Source organism: Saccopteryx leptura, chromosome 1 (assembly GCF_036850995.1).
Source record: "Saccopteryx leptura isolate mSacLep1 chromosome 1, mSacLep1_pri_phased_curated, whole genome shotgun sequence".
NCBI classification, from domain to species: domain Eukaryota; kingdom Metazoa; phylum Chordata; class Mammalia; order Chiroptera; family Emballonuridae; genus Saccopteryx; species Saccopteryx leptura.
In genome coordinates this window covers 250824594-250846179 of record NC_089503.1, presented here as the reverse complement: position 1 = coordinate 250846179, position 21586 = coordinate 250824594, and the positions used below count along the sequence as shown (strand labels likewise).

General features: G+C 42.6%; 1 protein-coding gene across 1 annotated transcript in view; it reads right to left on the bottom strand.

Moving 5' to 3' along the window:
* The window catches only part of LOC136378491 (zinc finger protein 791-like), a 43543-nt gene that overhangs the window by 7140 nt on the left and 14817 nt on the right, over nucleotides 1-21586 (bottom strand). Inside the window, 1 exon segment of the mRNA XM_066345487.1 lies at nucleotides 6595-6721. Within this exon segment, the coding sequence (XP_066201584.1) occupies nucleotides 6595-6721 (127 nt within the window).

Below are 21586 nucleotides of genomic sequence, written 5' to 3'. Positions count from 1 at the left end.
ATTTCTGATCAATGCACAAACATGTCCAGAGAGATCTGAGCATTAAAACATAGGAAAGTGGGCACAACAATGTGAATGTACTTATCACTAGTGAACTTAATATACTTAAAAATGGTTAAGATGGGGCCCTGGCCGGATGGCTCAGTGGACAGAGCATTGACCCAGGGTATGGACATCTTGGATTTGATTCACAGTCAGGGCACACAAGTGAAAGAACCATCTGCTACTCTTCCCCTCCCTCTCCCCCTCTTTCCCTCCTCCCTTCACGCAACCTATATAGCTCAACTGGTTGGAGCATCGGCTCCGGGAACTGAGGATAGCTCAGTTGGTCTATGTGTGTTAGCCTCAGGTGCTGAAAAAAAAAAAGCTCAGTTGATTCAACCAGCATTCCCAAACAGGGGTTGCCAGGTAGATCCTGGTCGGAGTGCATAAAAGAGTCTATTTCCTCTCCTCTCACTTAAAAAAAAAAGGTTAAGAAGGTAATTTTTAAGTTATGTGTATTTTACTACAATTATATAAAATAATTAGTACAAAGCTATAATAATCAATGTAATACAGTACTGACATAGAAGTAGACATGTGGATCAACAGAATACTATTGAGAGTCCAGAAATAAACCCTTCCCTTTAGAGCAGCGGTTCTCAAACCTGTGGGTCGCGACCCCGGCAGGGGTCGAACGACCAATACACAGGGGTCGCCTAAAGCCATTGGAAATACATATTTTATTTAAAAGTATATTGTATAATAAATATGTATTTTCCGATGGCTTTAGGCGACCCTTGTGTTTTGGTCATTCGACTCCCTCCAGGGTCGCGACCCACAGGTTGAAAACCGCTGCTCTAGAGTCAACTGACTGCCAAGATAATTTGTTGGTGAAAGGACACTCTTTTCAACAAATGGCACTGAGACAACTGGATATCTACGTGCTTTTCCCAGAAGTTGAACCCCAAACTCATAACACATACAAAAATTAACTTAAAATGTATCAGAGACTTAGTTTGTACAACTCCATGATGTAAAGACTAGAACTATAAAACTCTATTAAGAAAAGACAGTAGTAAATCTTCATGACCTTGGGTTAGGCAATGGTTTCCTAGACATGACAGCAAATGCACAAGCAAAATAATAAAAATTAGATAAACTGGACTTCCTCAAAATTAAAAACTTTTAGTTCAAGAGACACTACCAAAAAAGTGAAAAGACAACCCACAGAATGAGAGAAAATATTCACAAATTATTTGATAAAGGACTTATGTCCATAATATTAAAGAACTTATACAACTAAAAAGTAAACACATAACCAAATTTTATAAACAAGCAAAGAATTTATATACACAGTTCTCCAAAGATATACAATGGCTGATAAGTACATGAAAAGATGTTTGACATCATCAACCATTAGGAAAAAAAAGTACTGTACATGAGTCAATACAGATTAATCTTGAAAACATTCCGCTAAGTGAAAGAAGCCAGTCACAAAAGACTACATACTGTATGATTCTACCTGGAAGAGGCAAGTCCACAGAGATAGAAAGTAGAGTAGTGATTGCCAGAGGCTATGGTGAGAAAAGAAAAAGAGTAATTGCTAATGGGTTTAGGATTTCTTTGGGGAATGAATATATTCTAACACACTATATGTTTGGTGTTTGTACAACTCTGTGCATACAGTAAAAACCATTGAATTATATACTTTGAAATAGTAAATTTGCCTGACTGGTAGTGGTACAGTGGATAGAGTGTTGACCTGGGATGCTGAGGTCCCCAGTTCAAAACCCTGAAGTCTCCAGCTTGAGCAGGGGAACATCAACATGATCCCAAGGTCGCTGGCTTAACCAAGGGGTCACTAGCTTGGCTGGAGCCTCCTGGTCAAGGCATGTATGAGAAGCAATCAATGAACAACTAAAGTGAAGTAACTATGAGTTGATGCTTCTCATCTCTTCCCTCCTACTCACTCTCTCTCCCTTCCTGTCTCTCTCTTTCTCAAATCAATAAAATAAGTAAATAAATATTAAAAAAGAAACAATAAATTTGTGGTGTGTGGATTGTATCTCAATAAAGCTATTAAAGTAATATATGTTTAACTAAAAAACAACAACAACAACATGAAGATAGGCAAGTGGAAGAGAACCAGGGAGGTGGAAAGGGAGAAGAGCTGAGATGGCGCCAGTGACAAGGCCTGGAGCTCACTGTGGGTCTCAGCCTGGAAAGGGAAGAAATCAGGTTGCTGCAAGCACTCTTTTCAACAAGGAGGAGCAGAGAGATATAGTGAGCATTCCTGCAGGAGTTGTCAGTACAGGCTGAGACCGAACCCAGTGACCCGGGCAAGTGCACCACCTTGGCTGCCTCCCCCATCCTTACAGAGTGAGCAGCAGGCCCCAGAAGAAGCTGTAGTAGCAGTGAGTATTGGGTTGCACAGTATATTATCTGCAAACCTGAGAACTGGTACTACAGAAACATTTTCCCCAAATGACAGGTGTACTCTGTGACCAATCTCAAGGTCAGATGGAGATACAGAGGGAAGGCTGCTGAGGCTTGCCAGTCACCATTACTGGGGGAGCAAAGCCACAAAGGCAGCAGCCAGCTTCCCCCAGCTCACCCCACGCCTACCCATCATGGCTTCATTGTATGCAGCTTCTGGCTGCAAGAACATCAATGGGATTTCATGGATTTAGAACCCCTCAACCACCACATTCCCCTGTGAGGTTAGTCCCTGAGACTGAGGTGACCTGAACACAGAGGAAACATTCACCTTCCCAGGAAACATAGGATATCTTCCAACACTGAAGAGAACTGAGAAGTCAGAGACATGCAAGAGAACTAAAAAACTTGTGCTTCAGTGTCACCTACTAGAAAACAACAAATAGACTTATCAATGTACTAGAGAAGTGCCACTCATACACAGATGCCGAGACAGAGAAGGAATCCATCAAATACCATGAATAACCTAGGTAATGAGGAAGCTCAGAAAGAAAATGAAACATCTCCCGAAAATAAATTTATTGCATCTCAGCCTTTTGGCTAAGATCAAGTGTAGAAAATAAACTTAAAGGTATGGAAAGAAGTGAGTTAAAAGACACAGTATTCAAGATTGTAGTTCTGAAAAAATGAGTTACAAGAACACAGATGAAAAGTTTAATGCTGGCCCTAGCCAGGTTGCTTAGAGAATTGTCCCAATATGCCAAGATTGTGGGTTCACTCCCCAGTCAGGGCACATATAAGAATCAACCAAGGAATGCATAAATAAGTAGAAAAACAAATTAATATCCCTCCCTCCCTCCCTTCCTCCCTCCCTCCCTCCCTCCCTCAAATCAGTACATTAAAACAAAGTTTAGGCCCTGGCCGGTTGGCTCAGTGGTAGAGCGTTGGCCTGGCGTGCAGGAGTTTCGGGTTCAATTCCTGGCCAGGGCACACAGGAGAGGCACCCATTTGCTTCTCCACCCCTCCCCCTCCCCTTCCTCTCTGTCTCTCTCTTCCCTTCCTGCGGCGAGGCTCCATTGGAGCAAAGATGGCCCGGGCGCTGGGGATGGCTCTGTGGCCTCTGCCTCAGGTGCTAGAATGGCTCTGGATGCAACAGAGTGACGCCCCAGCGGGGCAGAGCATTGCCCCCTGGTGGGCATGCCGGGTGGATCTCGGTCGGGCGCATGCGGGAGTCTGTCTGACTGCCTCCCCGTTTACAGCTTCAGAAAAATGAAAAATGAAAAAAAAAAAATTAAAACAAAGTTTAATGAACTCAGAAATAAAATGAATGAACAAAAAGAGTACTTTACCAAAGAGACTGAAACATTTTTTTTTTTTTTGTGACAGAGTCAGACAAAGGGACACATAGAGACAGACAGGAAGGGAAAGAGATGAGAAGCATCAATTCTTCGTTGTGGCACCTTAGTTGTTCATTGATTGTTTTCTCATATATGTCTTGACCGGGGGCTAAAGCAGACTGAGTGACTCCTTGCTCGAGCCAGCGACCTTGGGCTCAAGCTGGCGACCTCAGGGTCTCAAACCTGGGTCCTCCGCATCCCAGTCTGACGCTCTATCCACTGCACCACCGCCTGGTCAGGCAAGACTGCAACTTCTAAAAGAACCAACTAGAAGTTCTAGTGATGAGGAACTCAATAAAAAGTGATAAAGAACAAACAAGTTAGTGTAGGAAATAGAGCTGACCAGGTGGAGAAATGGAATAGAAATAGAGCTGACCAGACGGAGAAATGGAATAGAAACCCTATTCAAACAAATAATTGACAAGAACTTCCCAAACCTATGGGAAGAGCTACATCCTCAAATCCAAGAAGCAAACAGAACACCAAATTACCTCAATCCAGTAAGGCCTTTTCCAAGGCACAATGTATTAAAACCCAAAATTAGCAATAAAGAAAAATTCTCAAGGCGTCAGGGAAAAGAAGACAACCTATAAAGAAAGCCCTGGTCATATTAGCCTGGTTGGTTAGAGCTTAGTTCTGAAGTGCAGAGGTTGCTGATTTGATCCCTGGGTCAGAGTACACACAGAAACAAATTGATGGTTCTATCTCAGTCTGTCTCTCTTCCTCTCTCTCTAAAATCAATAAATTAAAAAAAATTTAAAGGAAAGCCCATTTGATTATCACTGATTTCTAAACAGAAACCTTACAATCCATTAAAGTGCAATAAAATATTCAAATTACTGAAAGAGAGAAATTACCAGCCAAGAATAATATATCCAGCAAAGTTATCCTTTAGATATGAAGGAGAAATAAAGACTTTTCCAATCATACAGAAGCTGAGGGAATAAACCACCAGAAGCCCTCCAGTGCAGGAAATACTCAAGGGGGTTATTGTACCTGGAACAAAGAAGCAAAGGTCACAAAACTATGAGTAAGGTCACCAAAAGGCAGACTGGAGCAGGAAATTATAACCCTTTCTTAGAATGGGGTACTATACACTTAAATATCATATAAAGGTTAAAGGAGGAAATAACATTAAAAAAGAGGAATTAGGCAATAGCTACTGCAATTCAGAAATGAATTCACAGTGTAAATAGGGTTAATTTGTGACAACAAAAACACGAAAGGTCTGAATTTGCAAAGGGTGATAGAAGTTAGACACGTTCAGAAGAAAACTACTATATAGATGAAACTTTCTTTTATACATACCTAATGTTAACCAGACCAAAACCCCCCAAAACTGAGACACATAACTTTTAAAAAGAGGAAAAAAGTATAGAATACTACCAAACAAAAACAACAGACAGAAACACAAAGGAAAAGAACCAATGGAGACACAGAGCTATCAAAAAACAAATATAAAATGGCTATAGGAAACCCAAAAGTAATCAATAATTACCCTAATCGTAAATGAACTGAATACATCAACAAAAGAGCACAGAGTAGCAGACTGGATCAGAAAACAAAACCTAGCCCTTGCCAGTTGGCTCAGTAGTAGAGAACTGGCTGGTGTGCGGATGTCCCAGGTTCAATTCCTGGTCAGGGCACACAGGAGAAGCAACCATCTGCTTCTCCACCCCACCCTCTCTCACTTCTCTCTCTTTCTTCCCTTCCTACAGTCACGGTTTGATTGGAGTGAGTTGACCACAGGCGCTAAGGATGGCTTTGTGGCCTCTGCCTCAGGTGCTAAGATTAGCTCAGTTGCTGAGCCATGGAGCAACATCCCAGATGGGCAGAGCATCACTCAGTGGGGAGCTTGCCAGGTGGATACTGGTTGGGGCGCATGTAGGAGTCTATCTCTGCCTCTCCTCCTCTCACTTAATAAAAAAAAAAAAGAAAACAAACAAAAAACAAAACCCAACCAAATGCTGCTTTCAGGGGCCACATCTAAGCTGCAAAGACAAATATAGACTCAAAGTGAAAGGGTGGAAAATTATTCTCCAAGCAAATGGCATCCACAGAAAAGCAGGTATAGCCATACTCATATCTGACAAAATAGTTTTCAAGATAAAAAGTGTAACATCAGACAAAGATGGACATTTTATAATGACAGAAGACACTACCTCAAAGAAGATACAACACTTCTTAATATATGCACCCAATCAGGAAGCACTAAAATATAAAGTGGCTACTAAGAGAACTAAACGGAGAAACTGACAAAGACACAATTATAGTAGGGGATCAAAATACTACATTGAAAGCTATAGATAGATCATACAAACAGAAAATCAATAAATATTGGCTTTAAATGACACATTAGACTAAGTGGACAAAATTGACATTTACAAAGTCTTTCATCCCAGAACACCAGATTATACATTCTTCTCTAGTGCACACGAAACAGTTTCAAGAATAGATAACATGTTGGCACACAAAAGTAGCCTTAACAAATTTAAGAAGACTGAACTCAGACCAACATATTCTCTGACCACAATGCTCTGAAATTAGAAATCAACTGCAAAAAGAAAGCAGAAAAAAACCCCAAATATGTGCAGAATACACAATACGCTATTAAAAAAATGACAGAGTAAAGGAAGAAATAAAAGTTGAGATCAAAAGATACATAGAAATAAATGAGATATCAATACAAGATATCAAAACTTTTGGAATGCAGGGAAAGCAATAATAAAAAAAATACTTATTTTCTAATTCACAAATGAAGGATTGTGGTCATCCCTACCTATCGAGGCCAGGTTCCTGAAGGTTTCCCGCATCACAGTTCTATAGAGTGTCTTCTGTGAAGGATCCAGTAAAGCCCACTCCTCCAGGGTGAAGTTCACAGCCACATCCTCAAAGGTCACTGAGTCCTAAAACATTGCAAGTATGTATACAGTAGGATGCACGAGACTGACAGCTCTAGAGATTTATCAGGATTTATACTCAATTTATAGGAAGGTTACATATGATCCTGTGGTCTCCAAACATTTGTGTCTTGGTCATCAGAAACTTACTTTGTCCACACTTATACACTCATAAATTTAGCATCATGAATATATGCAACTTTTTTAGGCAGTTTTGCTGTGATCACTTTAAGTATTATTACTCTCTGATGGCAGGGTCCACAGCACCTTGGAGAAATGAGAGAAATGCTATCCAAATGAAACAAAAATTTTAAGCACATCAAAACTCATCTTTTTATTACCTACCACTTAAGTCAGCACTTCATGATGTACAGGGTCAAATCTACCTGAAGTATTAATAAATAAAAAACTGAAAAATTGAAAGCTTTTTCTTCTACTCCCATCATCAAAGATGAGGAGTCCAGGCAGCCTGTTGAAATCCAACTTGTAACAACTTGTATCAGCTTGCCATCTCAGCCTGAAGAATTCCAGGCCATTGGAAGTAGCCAAATTCAGCTGATTGAATGAAAATATTCTTGGGAAGAAGTAATACTTCCAACTTTCATAACATTTATCACAGATTCCGTTTACCCATTCTCTGTCCTATTTCATAAACTAGGAAATTATTCAGAAGTTAGGGCTCAATTTAACATTATATGGCATATTAAAAAGGCACGATAACTTAGACCTCCATAAAGACCCTATACACATGAGCCTCAGGGCTGCTTCAGACCAGTTTCTAGCACAAATACTGAGATGACAAGGTGCTACAAGAGCTTTTTCAGTCAAACCTAGCAGTGTACCTTGGCTCTTGCTGACCTGGGAGAACAGCTTAAGACAGTGGTTCTCAAAGTGTGTGCCAGGGTGCACTGGTGCGTCCTTTAGTATTCCAGAGAAATATGTGCCTGTTGGGAACCAAAAAACCAACAGGATTTTTGGAGTTTAGATTTTTGGGGAACAGAGGTGTGGGAAATTGGCTGTAGCTGACAGTGTGCCCAATCCCCCACCTCACTTGCCTGATTAGTTTGCAAAAGGCTGTTAAGCTGTGGTGCTGGATTGTTTACACGTTCCCCGGAAAGACTGGAGGTAAGTTTCTTCTATCTTTTGTTTGGTGTAAAGTCAAGATGATATGTATGGTGGGGGTTTTGCACTTGGTAAAATTCTTGGGTTGCCTTGGAAACATGATCAAAGATCTCAGTGATTTGCTCATGGCCCACTTTGCCCTATAAATAAAGCAAGATGCGGTTTTTGGGCACGTTTTGTTCTTGCCAGCAGTAATTACGGGGCCCTCCTGACCCCATATTTTCTTAATTCTGTACTGTTCCCACTTGGCACCTGGAATTACTAGCTGCGCTGGTTCGTGGCCTGTGCCCAGATATAAAAATAAATATAGTTACTCTATTATACCATTTCATTACAGAAATACCACTGTGTTTGTTAACACATCATCATTATATTTATTATTAACACATTATTATATTATTTTTAGGTAAATACACCCAAATAAAATAGATAGATTTCTCAAAAAGATGCGTGATATTGAAGAATCCAATTCTGGAAGTGAGCAAAAGTTAAGTGTAAATAAAATAGGACTTGAAGGCTGATGGGCAGAATTTAATTTATAGTATTTTCCATTATTTAACACTGAACAATACAATTGGATTAGAAACCCATTCATGGAGGCTTCAAGTGATTTTGTTTTTTTGTTTTTCATTTTTCTGAAGCTGGAAACGGGGAGAGACAGTCAGACAGACTCCCGCATGCGCCCGACTGGGATCCACCCGGCACGCCCACCAGGGGGCGACGCTCTGCCCACCAGGGGGCGATGTTCTGCCCATCCTGGGCGTCGCCATATTGCGACCAGAGCCACTCTAGCGCCTGAGGCAGAAGCCACAGAGCCATCCCCAGCGCCCGAGCCATCTTTGCTCCAATGGAGCCTTGGCTGCGGGTGGGGAAGAGAGAGACAGAGAGGAAAGCGCGGCGGAGGGGTGGAGAAGCAAATGGGCGCTTCTCCTGTGTGCCCTGGCCGGGAATCGAACCCGGGTCCTCCGCACGCTAGGCCGACGCTCTACCGCTGAGCCAACCGGCCAGGGCTGTGATTTTGGTTTAACATTAACAGAAGAAGAAGAACTGGCAGCTATATCTACTGATCATGGATTGATAATTAAATATAAGGAATTGTCTCTTGAAGCCTTTTGGATTTCTATAAAAGAAGAATATGTGGCAATATCTTAAAAAGCTTTGAATATTTTACTACAATTTTAATATCCTATTTATGTGAATTAGGATTTTCTACCATTAACACAATTAAGAGTAAAAGAAAGGAATTCTTCAATGTATTGACGAGGAAATGAGAGTTTGCCTTTCAAATATACGCCCAAACACTGAAGAAATCTCTAGGACACATCAGGCTCATGTTTCTCATAAACACAAAATGAAAAAACTTAACACTATAGCGCTGGGACTTGCCGAATTTACTAAATCCTACTAAGAATGTATCTCTATATATAAAATGATAACTTTTTTGTCGTTTTTAATTTTTTAACCCCTCTTTTCTACGAATTCTAAAAAGCATAACTCAAAAAATGTAACATAAAAATGTTTTTTTATGTCAGAATAAATTTAATTTTGTCTTATCTATTTTGTTTAATTACCATAAAAGCATGCTTGGACTTTATATATTTTTTCTTTAATATTTGACTTATTATAACATAGTTCTCAGGAATGTAAATTGTGCGCCTACAGTTATTTGTAGGATGTTAAATGCGCCCTGACCAGAAAGTTTGAGAACCACGGGGCTGAGAGCGGCACATTGCTTTCCAGTTAAGACTGAGGCAGAAACACGGTACTCGAGCCCTTCCACAACCACATCAGAACTGCAGCTGAACTACAAAACCACCATCATTCTGAATGCCTAAATCTGGCTGGCTGGAAATCCTACAACTACGAATTTCAAGAAGCCACATGGAGACTGGTAGGAGTGGTGGAGATACAGAATGGGCTGGTCCCACACCCACGTGTGGCAGTTTAAAACTGGAAGGGATATCTGGGCTGCAGTGGATCCCCCTGAGCAGCAAGGGTGTCCCCGCTCCACATCAAGCCTCTGGCCTAGGGTTCCAGTGCCAAGAAGAGACTTCTACATAACTTCTGGCTGTAAAAACCATTGGGGATTATGGCTGAGTGAGGAGGAGAGCTTTGGGAGTCCCAGGCAGCTCCTCTTAAAGGGCCCAGACACAGACTTCGGCAGAATGACTCCCTCTGAGCTCCAGCACTGGGGTAGCAGCTGGAAAGGAACCGAGGACATATGGGGAGGAACTGGAGTGTCTGGCATCGAAGCAAGATCTACGGGGTAGGGCAGCTTTCTGCCAGATAAAAGTGCTGGCAGAGGCCACTGTTCCTTTTCTGAGCCCTTCCCCCACAGAGGCAACAGGTAGGTGACAAGCTGAGTTTCCATCAACCTGGCTCAAACTGTTCACCTCACCCAGTTGATTCCCTGACACCCTGCCTTAGCTAACTTGTGGGCCCACCCAAGCTGTTTCCAGTGGCTTTTCCACACAAACCGCCTGTCTTGCCTCATGCTTCAGACTTTGCTAAAATTTCTCAAATGAGCAGCATCTGGTTTCTGCATACCTGTACCTCTCGCCAAGTGGCCCCAGGCTTGGTACTAACAGCAGTTGTCCTTAGTTCACAGCTTGGCCTCTCCTGGGTACTTCCAAGTCCAGCTCTAGTAGTAGCCTTCTGCACAGCATGATGGCTGACCTTGCACCTCTTGGGAGGCCCCAGAGCCAGTGCACTTGGTGGACAGCTTCAGAACATGCCAGATTATAACTCTAACACCTCTACAAGCAACACATTCAAGAGACAAACTCAGTAAGCACCAAAACCCCACTGAGGCAAGTCATATTTCACTGGGTCAACTCCTGCACAGCAGCTCCTCCGCTGTAGTTGCAGCCAATCGGCCTGGGGGTCAATACCTCCCAGCGATGCCAATAATAATTCAAGGCTCAACTACAAGAGGACAGTGCACACATGCCACAAAGGGGTACACCTGGAATGCCCATCCCAAGAGACTGGGGAGGCTGTGCTCTACAGAACACCTACTACACAAGGCCACTCTATCAAATCTGGGAGACAAAGCAGCTCTACCTAACATACAGAAACAAACACAGGGAAGCAGCTACAATGTGGAGACAAAGAAACATGTCCAAAACGAAAGAACAGGAGAAATCTCCAGAAAAAGAACTAAATGAAATGGAGTCAAGCAAACTATCAGATACAGAGTTCAAAACAATGTTTATAAGGATGCTCAAGGAACTTAGTGAGGACAGAGAAACCATAATAAAGAACCAATCAAAAATGAAAGAGCCTGACCAGGTGGTGGCGCAGTGGACAGAGTGTCAGATTGGGATGCGGAGGACCCAGGTTCGAGACCCCGAGGTTGCCGCTTGAGCGTGGGCTCATATGGTTTGAGCAAAGCTCACCGACTTGGACCCAAGGTTGCTGGCTTGAGCAAGGGGTTACTCAGTCTGCTGAAGGCCCGCGGTCAAGGCATATATGAGAAAGCAATCAATGAACAACTAAGGTGTCACAACGAAAAACTGATGATTGATGCTTCTCATCTCTCTCCCTTCCTGTCTGTCTGTCCCTATCTATCCCTCTCTCTGACTCTCTGTGTCTGTAAAAGAAAAAAAAAGTACTAACTAAAATGAAGAATAATTTACAGGGTATCAACAGTAGAGCAAAAGCAGCCATTTGAAATATAGAAAGCAATAAAAAAAATCAGACAAGAAAAAAGAAAAAAGAACTAAAAGGAGAGGATAGTGTAAGGAGTCTCTGGGCAACGTCAAGTGTACCAACATTCACATCATGGGGGTGCAGAGATGAGAAGAGAGCAGGAAACTGAAAACCTATTTGAAAAAATGATGACAGAAAACTTCCCTAACCTTGTGAAGAAAATAGACATGTAAGTCCAGGAAGCACAGAGAGTCCCAAACAAGATAAACTCAAAGAGATCCACAGCAAGATCCATCATAATTATAATGCAAAAGGTTAAAGATAAAGATAGAATCTTAAAACAGCAAGAGAAAAGCAGTTTAGGAACTCCCTAGAAGGGAGTTCCCATAAGACTGTCAGCTGATTTCTCAACAGAATCTACAGGCTAGTAGAGATTGGCAAGAAATATTCCAAGTCATGAAAAACAAGGACCTACAACCATGATTACCCAGCAAAGCTATCATTTAGAATTGAAGGACATATAAAGAGCCTCCCAGACAAGAAAAAGCTAAAGAAGTTCATTACCACCAAACCAGTATTACATAAAATATAATATTTAATCTGACAGACCACTTTATTTAAGTTAGTAATAGTAAAAATGTATTCAATAACTATAGCTTATGGATAGGTGAAACAAATGACAGCAATGATAGGAGGGACAGAGAGACGAATTGAAAAAAATTCAGTTGACCCTAACAAGACAGGCTTGAACTGCATGGGTCCACTTAAATAAAAGATTTTTAAAGCCTCCTGAGCCAACTCTCCAAGTCCTCCTAAAGATAATCAAAAAGGTAAACACAGTCCACAACTGCCTGAGACTAAACAAACCAAAGGGGAAAAAAATGGAAAGAAGAGCCTTTTAAAGAAGTAAAGTAACCAAAAAGGTTCCCTCTCCTAAGCAGCACCCACTTTTGCGCTGTGCTTGTTTTCTTAAAAAGTGTTTGTCAAGGACAAATACAAATCTTAAAGGGCCTTTTAAGGCTCTGGCCGGTGGCTCAGTGGATAGAATATTGGCTGGGGGTATGGATGTTCTGGGTTCAGTTCCTGGTCAGGGCACATGGAGAAGTGACCATCTGCTTCTCTCTCTCTTTCCCTCTTGCAGCCAGTGGCTCGATTGGTTCGAGTGTGGCCCCAGGTGCTAAGGATAGCTCTGTTGGAGTGCATCAGCATCAGGCACTAAAAATAGCTTGGTACTTGAGCATTGGCCCCAGATGGGTTGCTGGGTAGATCCCGGTCAGGGCACACGATGGAGTCTGCCTCACTGTCTCCCCTCCTCTTACTTGAAAAAAAATTAATTAAAAAAAAAAAAGTCTTCTTTAAAAATAGTAAGAGCCTTAGCCATCTGAACAAATAAATTTAACTTATACCAACTGTAATAAATTAGTAAACTTTTTGCCTTATTGTCTCTGTCTAATGGCTATAAAATTTTTTAAAACATTTTATTTATTGATTTGATAGAGAGAAGAGAGAGCGAAAGGGAGAAGGTAGGAGTGGGAAGCATCAACTGATAGCAGTTGCTTCTCATATGTACCTTGACTGGGCAAGGCCAGAGTTTCAAACGAGCAACCTCAGCGTTCCAGGTCGATACTCCATCCACTGCACTACAACAGGCCAGGCAGCTGAAATTTTAAAAACAAAATTATCAGCCTGACCTGTGGTGGCGCAGTGGATAAAGCGTCGACCTGGAAATGCTGAGGTCGCCGGTTCGAAACCCTGGGCTTGCCTGGTCAAGGCACATGAGAGTTGATGCTTCCAGCTCCTCCCTCCCTTCTCTCTCTCTGTCTCTCCTCTCTCTCTCTTTCTCTGTCTCTCCCTCTCCTCTCTAAAATGAAAAAAAAAAATTAAAAAAAAAACAACAAATAAAAATTATCAGGTTTCTGGTTGCACCTGAATCTATATGTAGATATGTATCTACAGAGTATATTTAAAAAATTGGTTTGTAAGAAGCTCTGTTTAATCAACTTAAAAATCAGGTGTTCATATAAATTAAGATATATAACAGAAACTAACCCAAAAGTTTTTCAGGCTCTGGAATAATACTTTGTATTAAAGTTAATTAATACAGGCAAGTCTCTAGTTACCAAAATTAATATTTTAACTACCGTATTTTCTGCTCCATAAGATGCACCTGACTAAAAGACATGTCTAGGGTTTTGTTTTGTTTCACACCTAGGGTTTTAAGGAGGAAAATAAGAAAAAAAAATTATGAACCAAATGGTGTGTTAAAATATTTAATAAAATACCTTATTTTTCTTTTTTCTTTTTTTTAGAAGGGAACATTTCTTTTTTTATTTTATTTTATTTATTTATTTTAGAAAGGAGAGAGAGAGGGAGAGAGAAAGAGAGAGAGAGAAGGGGGAGGAGCAGGAAGCATCAACTCCCATATGTGCCTCAACCAGGCAAGCCCAGGGTTTCGAACCGGCGACCTCAGCATTTCCAGGTCGACACTTTATCCACTGCGCCACCACAAGTCAGGCGAAAAAATACCTTATTTTTCGATCCATAAGACGCACAGGCATTTTCCCCTCCACTGTTGGGGGAAAAAAGTGTGTCTTATGGAGCGAAAATTACGGTAGTACTACAAATTTATCAATAAAATGAACTTATCTTTGTTTCTCTGTAATAGGAAGTGAAAAGTAGATACCTACTCAACAATTATGTTTCAGTATTTTATCTTATTTAAAAATCATATAAGCCTGACCATGCGGTGGTGCAGTGGATAGAGCATTGGCACAGTATGCTGAGGACCCAGGTTCGAAACCAATTTGAGCGCCAGGTCACTGGCTTCAGTGTGCGATCATAGACATGACCCCGTGGTCGCTGGCATGCGAAAGGGGTCACTTGCTCTGCTAGAGATACTCCCCCATTCAAGGCACATATGAGAAAGCAATCAATGAACAACTAAGGTGCCGCAATGAAGAATTGATGCTTCTCATCTCTCTCCCTTCCTGTCTGTCCCTGTTTATCCTTCTCTCTGTTTCTCTCACTCAAAATCAAAAACACAAAACAAAACAAAAAGTGCAAACTGTGTCGGAGAGTGGGAACTTTGATTAATTTTTCTTTAAACCTAAAATGCTCTGAAAAAATGGAAGTCTCTGCATTTCATATCTAGTGATTTTTTTATCCTTCATTTGCACTTAGTTAAAATAAACAGAAATTTATATATACTACATTCTACTATTTAATAGTTTGTTTTTAACCAACTTTATTCCTTTAAATTTAATTTTAACTTTTCTATATAGAAAATCATTCTAAGACCTAATTCTTTAAACATAGATGAGTATAAAAGTGCAAACCATAAAATATAAAAATCTTCAGATCTCTTTTGAACTAAATGCAAAGAGACATAGTTTGTATCTCCACTTTATTTCACACTGGGGACTGTCAAATGCGAGTAGTTTAGGTGTTTACTTTTACTCCTTGAAGCCTACTAGGATTTTCAAAGGTTTACATAAACTTGGGTTGTTATTCTCCTATCAATTCAAATAGAAAGTCATTTGCCTTAAGAATAGTATATGGCCCTGTCCTGGTAGGTTCAGTTGGTTAGAGAGTCCTCCCGATATGCCAAGGTTGTGGGTCTGATCCCGCTCCAGGGCACATACAAAAACCAACCAATGAATGAGTAAGTGGAACAACAAATCAATGTTTCTCTCTCTCTCTCTTTAAAATCAATAAAAAGAATCGTAAAGCCTTTTAAATATCAAAGTTCTTTAGGGAACACACCCATATAAAAAATGATCTTAAACTGAAAAATGTGCCTGAGAACTTAATTTTGTTGCCTAAAATGAAACAAAAATTCTGCTTGGTTTCAAGATTTTCCTCTCTTACACATTTATTTTTCAATTAACTTACATTTTCAAAGCCCAAGAAGTAAAAAATCTTACATACTCATACAGGAAATAAAATTGTGTATTGCCAAGAGAAACTACAGTTAAGCCCTGGCCAGCTGGCTCAGTGGTAGAGCATCAGCCCTGCCAGGCGTGTGTATGTCACAGGTTCGAGTCCCAGACAGCGCACACAGAAGAAGTGCTCATCTGCTTCTCCCCCCCTACTCCTCTCGCTTCTCTTTCTCTCTTCTCCTCCCCTCCCACAGCCATAGCTCGATTACAGAGATGGCCGTGGGCACTGAGGACCACTGGATGGCCTTCACCTCAGGCACTAAAAACGGCTCCCATTGCGATGGAGCAAGGGCCCCAGATGGGCAGGGCATCGCCTCCTAATGGGCTTGCCAGGTGGCTCCCGGTCTGGGGCATGCAGGAGTCTGTCTCTGCCTCCCTTCCTCTCACTAAAAATAAAATAGAAACTACAGTTAAATGACTGATATATTCAACAGATAAAGATATCTAGAGGAAAGAAATGCAAATTTTAAAATCGGCTCAGATAAACAGCCTGCACTTAAAAAGAAAAGCCACATTCAGCAAGTTAAACACATTCCCAAGCTTAGAGTCTTGACACTCCTGGTTGAGCTAGAACCTCTAAAGTGGGTTAGTCCTGGAGGAAGGACCATAGGTGACACCTGAGCAGCCCCAGGAAAAAACATGGAGCTCCATACACCCTCCCTTCCCCTGTAAGCATGTAAATGCTCCCTCCCCCAGGCTTCCCTTCTCACAAGTGAGGAACTTTTCAGCCTGACTCAGTTTAAGATCTGACCCAAATGAATTCTCAAATTTATAGAGCTTTTGTCCAGGCGACAGAATTCCTGACCTTCATATACTTTCTCCATTGGCACAACCGGTTAGCATGTGGTACTTACAGACTTTGTCAATATACACATTTCATTCTGAGGGAACACACTTCATGGATGTAAAAAACAACCTGAAAAAAACGGCTAGGCCTAAGACAACTCTCTTTGCCCCTCAAGAGGAGTGGCTTATTTTAGAGTCGCTGGTCTCCATCCTCTACTCCCCAGTCACAAAGTTTTGGATCGACAATTATAATTTAAAGGATATAAATTCAGTGGTACAAGAATCCAGCAAAATCACTTAAATCTAGTGTTTATGTGTAAGCAGGAAAGAAAGTAGTAGAGGCCTTTTAATAGTTCAACAAGGAAACCCACAAGTACCTATTTCTATCAGAAATGAATGTCAGTTATTATGTAAAAAAAAAAAAAAAAAAAAAAAAGGAAACTGACTTGTAAACAATCCCATTGGAACACTTCTAGATGTTCTAAATCTAAGCCCTGACATACCATTTGAAATCATCCAAAAGGTAAGAACAGATATCAGCATATTACCGACACCCATGGAGGGAGGGAAACAATTTTAACTAATGTACGCAATACTTATATATTTTCCTAAAATTCACCTCTTTCTTGCCTCTTTGGAAATGTAGTACTTTTTATTGTACCCCAAGCACAAGTGGTTTAAAAAATTTTTTATTTATTGAAAAACCGATACAAGTAAATAAATCTTTTCAAAGTGACAAACGCAGAGAGAGGCAAACTAACCTGGAACTGTGCTGAAGGCACAGATCACCCAGGAGTTTCCCAGGAGGAGCATCCACCCAGTCGACTCCCCATTAGATGCCTGTTCCCACAGGGAAGATGGGGGGGGGGGCAGCGGTTATTCCCTGCTTCCCTCTCAGGTAAAACGTACAGAAAACTACATCTTTGAAAAGAGCCACCCCTGGCACACTAGATCAATGATAAACAAAATACTGTGTCCGTCTGAACTGTACCGCGGAGGGCAGAGTTAATAGTGATGCTATGAAATGGGGAGGGGAAGATGGCGTCTGGGAATCTGTGGAAAGATCCGGAAATTTAGGGTTAACTGCCAGCGCTAGGAAGAGCAAGGCTCGGGACGGGTCAAGGAGTTGACGCTGTACTTCCTAAAGATTTGGAAAAGTGAGCAGAAAACAAGTGCCTTAGGGAGAAAAGAGGAACTAGGACCCTACAGAGCACAGCTCTCCACGCACAACCCTGGAGACCGAGTGACAATGGTCCGATGATCCTCCCCGAGGTCACCGCACCATCTAGGTAACCGGACGATGAGCACGGTGCTGGCAGAGCCACATGCAGCGCGCGCGCCCAGGAGGGCACTCGTGTCTGGGCCGGATCCGGTCAGCAGACTCCAGCGTGACCTGGGGAGGCCGCGTTCCACTTCAGCTGGTTCCAACCGGCTTCTCATCCCCGGCTCCTCACACCCGCCCCGCCCACTCACCATTTCTCGGTTTCAGGGGTTCCCTTCCACCTTTCGACTCCCTCGCGCGCACGCGCGTGGCAAGTGCAGGCCACAACCACAGAGTAAGTCGCAGCCACCTGAGTCCTTTAAGAGAAGCAAGCGAGTAAGCAGAACGCCGCAGAAGCAAGGATCCACTACCGACCAGTTCACGCGGTCCACACCATTCATGCATGCCATCACCATAGCGCCGCCCCCACAAACAGTACCAAGAACTACCCTGATTGGACAGCCGCAAGGCCCCGCCCCATCATGGCTGAGTGACAAGAGGCCGCAGCCCAGTTTTTGAGTCACGGTGGTCTTGGCAATGGGCCTGAATCTGTCCTTTCCGGGGACACCTTGTTTAACCATAAGGCAGCAGGCCACTCACAGAACTGTGACCCTGCTTCACAAATCACAAACACACTCTTAAAAGTGACCTCACCATTCAGGGGTCGTCAAACTTTATATAAAAACCGCCCGCTTTTGCAGTGCTGGTCAACCTGGTCCCTACCGTGCAACCAAACAGCGCTGCGATTGGCCCATCATGACAGCTGGAACGCCCGCTAGTGGGCGGTAGGGACCAGGTCTACCAGCACTGCAAAAGTGGGCGGTTTTTATAAAAAGTTTGAGGACCCCTGCTAGGTAATCATGAGTCTGGCTCCATTTTGATCTCTACCATTCCCAGCAGGTACTTCCACCCTTCCCTCCCCACCCCCAATTACTGGGCACTTTCAAGAACCCTATGGTCTCAGGGGCACTTGGCTCTGATAGGAAGTTTGAAGCCCACAGTTCTGGACCAGGCCCCAAGTCTCAGATGTAGCATGTGTGAAACATATGAGGCAAAGTAACCGCTGGAAAACCTTTCCAAGGAATTCCATTAATACACACTTGGTGAAAGGTAAAAGTAGGCAAAACTGAAAGAACACTGCTCAGTGAAAAGTAACAGATGGCCAAGGTATAAAGACTAGAGAACCAGGTCAATGGTCATCTATGGGGCAAGACAGAGATGAGTGAGGGACGGGAGCATCAGGAGACCCTCACCACTGACCGTAGGCCAGACATGAATAATGATTATTCCAAGGGTGTGCATACCGTTATTACTAAGTCTTACCATAATTCACTTTGTATAATCTTTTCTGGATAAATATATATTTTTAATTGGTTAATAAAATTAGGTAAGTTTTGGGTGTACCATTCCATAATACAGTGGCCCCTCATCTATTGTGGGGGTTAGGTTTCAGACTCCCCAATGATAGGTGAAAATCTGCAAAGTAGTAACCTTATATTTATTTTATTTATATATATTTTAAGGCTTTATAAATCCACCCCACACTTTTTTTAATAAAAAAATTATTCTTTAAGACTTTATTCATTTTAGGGGGGGGGGAGAGAGAGAGAGAGAAAAGGGGGGAGGAGCAGGAAGCATCAACTTCCATGTGCCTTGAGCAGGCAAGCCCAGGGTTTCAAGCTGGTGACCTCAGTGTTCCAGGTCGATACTTTATCCACTGTGCCACCACAGGTCAGGCCCCACACTACACTCTTATAAACCTTTCCCACACTGTTATTAGTGAATTGTGATATGGCATCCTCTGCACATTGCACTGTTTTCTGAGTATTTTTGGCAAAATTTTGAAGAAATTTAATTTTGAGAAGAATTTTATTTTTTTTAGCAAGAGACAGAGAGAGGGACAGACAAGGACAGACAAGACAGGAAGGGAGAGAGATGAGAAGCTTCAATTCTTTGTTGTGGCACCTTAGTTGTCCACTGACTGCTTTCTCATATGTGACTTGACCCAGGGGCTAGAGCCAAGCCAGTGACCCCTTGCTCAAGTCAGAGACCGTGGGCTCAAGTTGGTGAGCCTGCGCTCAAACAGGCAATCCTTGGGGTTTCGAACATGGGTCCTCCCTCTGTGTCCCAGGTCAACGCTTTATCCACTGTACCACTGCCTGGTCAGGGAAAAGAATATGATTTGTATGTTTGTTTGCCCTGTAAAGTGGCAGTCTGAGTTTTTCTTCATGGTTTTGGCAGCAGAAATTGGTAACAAGCCATATGTCTATTTAGAAAAATGGGTTATGTACATTCATCATCATATATACCTTTTAAGAACAAAGGGTTGTATGCATTGATATGTAAAGGTCTGTAGTATTTGGCCCTGGCTGGTTAGCTCAGTGGATACAGTGTCAGTCCAGTGTATGGACACCTCTGGTTTGATTTCCGGGTAGGGCACACAGAAGAAGCCACAATCTGCTTCTCTTCCTTTCCCTCTTCCTCTTCTGTCTCTCTTACACCCAGGGGCTCCATTGGTTTGAGCTTCTGCCCTGGGCACTCAGTTGGTCAGAGCATCAGCCGCAGGTGCTGAGGATAGCTTGGTTGATTCGAGCATTGGCCCCAGACAGGGGTTGCTGGGTGGATCCTAGTCAGGTGCATGCAGGAGTCTGTCTATCTCTTGTCCTTTCACTAAATAAAAGAAAAAAAGAAAGGAAAAGAAAACAGTCTGGAGTATTTATCAATAGAACAATTAAGTAAAAATATATTGCAATGTATATACAATGTTACCTCTTCTACAACTGTTATGGTCACCTGCAGAGTTGAGTGAGCCCCAGTCTGGGTTTGGTTGACAATACATTGCTGCCAACAGTATATGAAAGGGTTTATACCTTCCATAATGGGGAGGGCAGGGCAGGCTTCTCAAGCAGGTAGGAAATGCCTTGAGAGAGCAAGGAAAGGAGCCTGACGCAGATTTGTTTGTTTGTTTTGTTTTGAGGTTATGGGGTGGGCTAGGGTGAGATTTTGTATTTAAGGCAGGGGCTTCCAGGGATGGAATCTCTTGTCAGTGCTAAAGGAGTGAGCACTCAGGTTTTCTTATCATCTTGTACAGATGTGGGCACAAGAGGAAGAGGGAAGATGAGGCTTTTAAAGCCGTCAGCTGTCAATCATTAAATAATGGAGTCAGAGACTTCTGATTTCTCCTCTGGCATATAAGGTGCTTAAGAGGTGACATTCCTACACTCAGCAGAAAAGAAGCTAACACACTTAAAATCAACAACTCAGATCCATCAAAGCATTAATCCCAAGGCAAACTGCTGTTTCCCAAAAGAGACAGGAAAATAGCCAGGTGGGAATATGCTCACAGTATCCTGCTCTTCTTAACAAGACCTGTCCTCCTCAAAGATTGTTTAGAGACAAAGTCTAAATGACTGAGATTTTAACAGAACCAAAGTGACATGGGGGAGGGAAATAGGCAACTTGAGTCCCCTCTACTCTTTCTGCCTGAACTAAGTTGACAGTGTGTGTGCAGTAGAGATAGACAGCAGCAGCAGCAGCAGCAGCAGAGGTACTGAAGGGTCCCGAGGAGCCCTCTGGTATCGGGGTGGTGGGTGGAATCAGTTGGCCACCTACTGACTGCCTCTCACCCTCTTTCTCTTTAAATAACTGTTTTACCAGATGGGCCCACCTCTTGCACAGAGTGTAGTCTTTCTCTCCCACCCCATCGCCAGGGTATGTGGGGGCCAGCCCAGCCTCTGCCTCAGCTTCACTCTGACACAGATAAATCCTGGCAAAAACACAGACCCAGGACCACTTTAAGGAGGGCCCAACCCCACACTCCTGCTCCCAAATGCCTAGAAATTCTCAAAACTGCCCACTCTGGTCAGCTGCACATAGAACTGAGGCTTGGCAAGCTCAGCAATGCGCCGGGTGTGTGTGGGGGGCGCACAGCTCACAGCACAGCTCCCCACCCCCCAGCAGCCTCGGTGCCCGCTGCCATCAGGCAGCAGGGCAGGTGAGCAAGTCAGAGCAAGAGAAGACACCCACAGTGGTGGTCATGTCGAGACTTGTGGCTCATGAGGCCAACTGTTATGTTCACCTGCAAAGGTGGTTTTCATGTTGAGACTGATTCTA